Source organism: Macadamia integrifolia, chromosome 7 (genome assembly GCF_013358625.1).
Source record: "Macadamia integrifolia cultivar HAES 741 chromosome 7, SCU_Mint_v3, whole genome shotgun sequence".
In the NCBI taxonomy this organism is placed as follows: domain Eukaryota; kingdom Viridiplantae; phylum Streptophyta; class Magnoliopsida; order Proteales; family Proteaceae; genus Macadamia; species Macadamia integrifolia.
The window spans coordinates 20,613,651-20,617,273 of record NC_056563.1 but is presented as its reverse complement, the minus strand read 5'-3'; the positions used below and the strand labels follow the sequence as shown (position 1 = coordinate 20,617,273).

At 36.7% G+C, this 3,623-nt stretch overlaps 1 protein-coding gene across 1 annotated transcript; it reads left to right on the top strand.

Annotated features, from left to right (window-relative positions):
* Positions 1-2,042: 2,042 nt before the first annotated feature.
* LOC122084812 (transmembrane protein 220) lies at positions 2,043-2,581 on the top strand. The gene is given in 2 exon segments (XM_042653238.1): positions 2,043-2,132; positions 2,237-2,581. Coding segments are annotated over 2 exon segments (435 nt in total).
* The last annotated feature ends 1,042 nt before the right edge of the window (positions 2,582-3,623 follow it).

The window sequence follows — 3,623 nt, the reverse complement described above, 5'->3', positions numbered from 1 at the left end:
AGGCAGGTACGACACTACGACTGTACCCTAAGGGGTTGTTTAAATTTTAAAACAGATCTCTCTCTCCCTCTCTCTCTCTCTCTCTCTCTCTCTCTCTCTCTCTCTCTGAGAGAGACTTCTCTCTCTCTCTCTCTCTCTCTCTCTCTCTCTCTCTCTCATATAAACTTATAAAGTATGGAAAAAGTTCTCTCACCTATCGAGGGGATGGTACACTTATACTTCTCTTTTTCATATGAAATTACCTTGCTGCCTTTCTATATCAAGTAACATTTTTGCTGCATCTCATTAGTGCACTCCTCTATATCATTTGCTCAATGAATTCTTTCTCCAAATTAGGGCTATTGATTGATAGTAGAAATTTCAATCACATTTGTATCTGTTTAGGGGTATTCAAATCCAGATTAAAGGGTATCCAATTCGAATAGATATCCAACTAATAATAAAAAATTAAGTAACTAATGATCTTTAGGGTTCTTGAAGATTGGACAGGTTCTAGAGATGAGGAAAAGAGCTAGTATTATTGAGAGATATGGATTGAGAACTAATCGTATCCATAGGGGGGTAGGAAGGTCTAGGTTATACAAGTCAATGATGTAAATTGATAATCGAAAATCTAGATTTGATTCACATTTGTATTCGTTTATGGGTATCTATATCCAATCTGGAGATATTCAGATCTGATCACATTCAATTATGTTGGATCCATCTACATCGCTACTCTAAACAATCCCAAAAATTAGTACAAAGGGAACATTCAAGTAACAGGTCGCCGACCTCCCCCTTTACATAATACTTTAAAAGGAAAAAATAAATAAATAATAAGAATCTAGTTTTTCCAAGGCCATAGTGAATGAATTTGACCTATTACAACCATGTACAATATGGGGAGTGAAGTAGAAAAAGATGAGGGTCACATTTGGATCAACCCGTCATTCAACCACTAGTGAATACAAACTTTGTCCAATAAACAAATAAAACCTTAAAAAGAAACAAGTAAGGCTTTTTTTTTTCTTTTTCGTTTTTTTGAGTTATCATGACAAGCAACATGATCTTGTCACGCCGAAAGGCATTAAAAAATGAATATATCATGAGGTGTGGAAGAATGTGGTGTGAAGAGTGGTTAAACTAATCATTAGTAGTTAAAGCACTCTTCAAATTGTGTGGCTTATCTTAATGTATTGTCCAACATTTATTCGATTTTACTCACCTTGTGTATACAAACGTTGACTCAATTGATGTCTTGTTTGGGAAATTATGAATATGTTGGAGATTGTGACAATTCTCTAAACTAATCATTTTCTTTAATTGAGTATAAAGCTCTCTTCCCACTCGTACATATTTGGACAAAAATTTACTTATTAATTAGGATGTTCCAGTAAGAATGAGTGATTGAATTCAAATTGAAGGAACTAAAAGGCCTAGGTTAGGGACATACCTAAAATGACTATAGAAGAAATAGTGAGGAAAGATATCCGCAGTTTAAGTTTTGTCTCAATTGTGATCTCCAATTGAGCTGATTGCAGGAGCGGTCTTATTCCTTATTTGATAAGAACGCTCCTATAACATGAAAGAAAACCAAATCAAAATAGTTGAAGCCTAGAAAAAAACTACTTCTTCACAAGTGAGGTGAGATGCTTCTTTCAATTCGAATAAGGGGTCACCCTCTATTTAGTTGAAGTTTTGCACAAATCCATGCCGCCCCCATTTGATTGAAATAGAACTAAGGTATTGTTGTTGATTAGGCATGATCCTTCCATTTTACAGCTGATGTTAACATCATTAGTCAAGGATAATGTGGATAAACAATATTGTCATGGGACAAATAAAGAGTATCTATAGATACTTCTAGACATCTCAATTGGTTCTCAAAAGTTTAATATTTTAGTTATAAAACTTCTCTCTCTCTCTCTCTCTCTCTCCCTCTCCCTACTTTGGATTGGTTTAAAATTAAAAATAAACGTTGACTTAGAAATTTAATTATTCATCCATCCATTTGGTTGATATTTGATGCACCATATCTGTTCCGAACTAGGGAAACAAAAATGGCAAGAAGATTCTCAAAGACATTCGCTTCATGTTCTCTATTGATGGCTTTTCTGTTTGCTTACTCTGCATCCGTTCAATTCAATGATCAAGATAAGTTTACTAATTAATCTCCCACAGTTCCCTTTTTATTATTTTATCCTACTTTCTGGGATCTTCTATATGTTCTAGCTTGTTTCTTTTGGTTTGTCAACCAGACTGGTACTTGTGGATTCCTCTCTATACATGCGCTTCCATTGTTAACCTGGTTAACAACACCTTCACTACATCCAAAACAATCAGAAGAATTGCAAATATAACCTCTTGGTTTGGAGCTTTCTTGTTTCCAAGGTTTTGAGAGAAGATTATTTGTATGAATTTGGCTGGGTTTTGGTCCTTTGATTTGGAGAATAAAGTGGTTAGAGAGAAATTGGGAAGTGGGTTGGTTGTGATCTCCATGTTTCTGCAACTTGAAGCTTCATCTCCTCCCAACAAAGACGATGATGATTCAAAGGAACTCGACACCATCCCAATATATGTTGAATACGGCGAAAATTAATTAAACCACTCTTCTTTTTCTTCGAGTGCGGATTAGGTTTTCGTGCGAAAATCATTCTCATATATGTTGATCAGCACAGGTAGAATCCACCACAGAGTTGATTGTTGAATGAATTCCATCTGTACAAATCAATCCTGTACAAAAATAGTTCTCGTGCGAGGACTTGATTCGCTCTCTTCTTCTTCTTATGACAGGGGGACCATCCCTCGGAAGGGATTGTTCCCCCAAAGACCTACCTTGTTTTGGCTTCAAGGAACCTTATAAGGCAGCTTTAGGGCTCCTTAGTTGCCCTAGATTCCAACACACTACATAAGTTCTTTGAAGACCATTTTCAAGATGATCAACCCTTGGCATCTATGATTAGGCAGGTGACCTTTGCTCATTCAACCATTCTGTTAGTGGATGGCATGCACAAGGGGGGATTTCTACACTTGTTACTCTTCACGCTGCATGGGCTTGTTCCCACGATTATTAGGTAGATGGGGGTTGGGACAAAGTCCAGATCAGCTCAGCTCCCCACGTGAGGAGAGGAGTTACAAATGAATTTCCATCTCATCCAACTCGTGGTTAGAAGAAGTGAGATAGGGTGAAGATTCCCAATTGATGACTCTTATTCATGTGGAGAGGTCACCACTGTGGTGGGGAAAGTATTTTGACTCACCAAATGTCGGAGGAAAAAAATTTTGTTTTCCTTCACCCATGTCGGTGATGTAATACTATAATTGGACTCTCAAGGCTTGAATTTGGATCCGCTATCTGATCGCACTTGTGAAGATTCAACACCTGTCATTTTCCTTTCATGTATACTATTTTTCACCCTTGTAATAACAGGAAGTATTACAATAATTGGACTCTCAAGGCTTGAATTTGGATCCGCTATCTGATCACATTTGTGAGGATTCAACACCTGTCATTTTTCTTTCATATATACCATTTTTCACCTTTGTAATAACAAGAAGTATGACATGTGTTGGATTTTCACATGTACCACTAGATTATCGTACATGCAGTGGATCCAAACTCTTAAGACTCTACATTCATT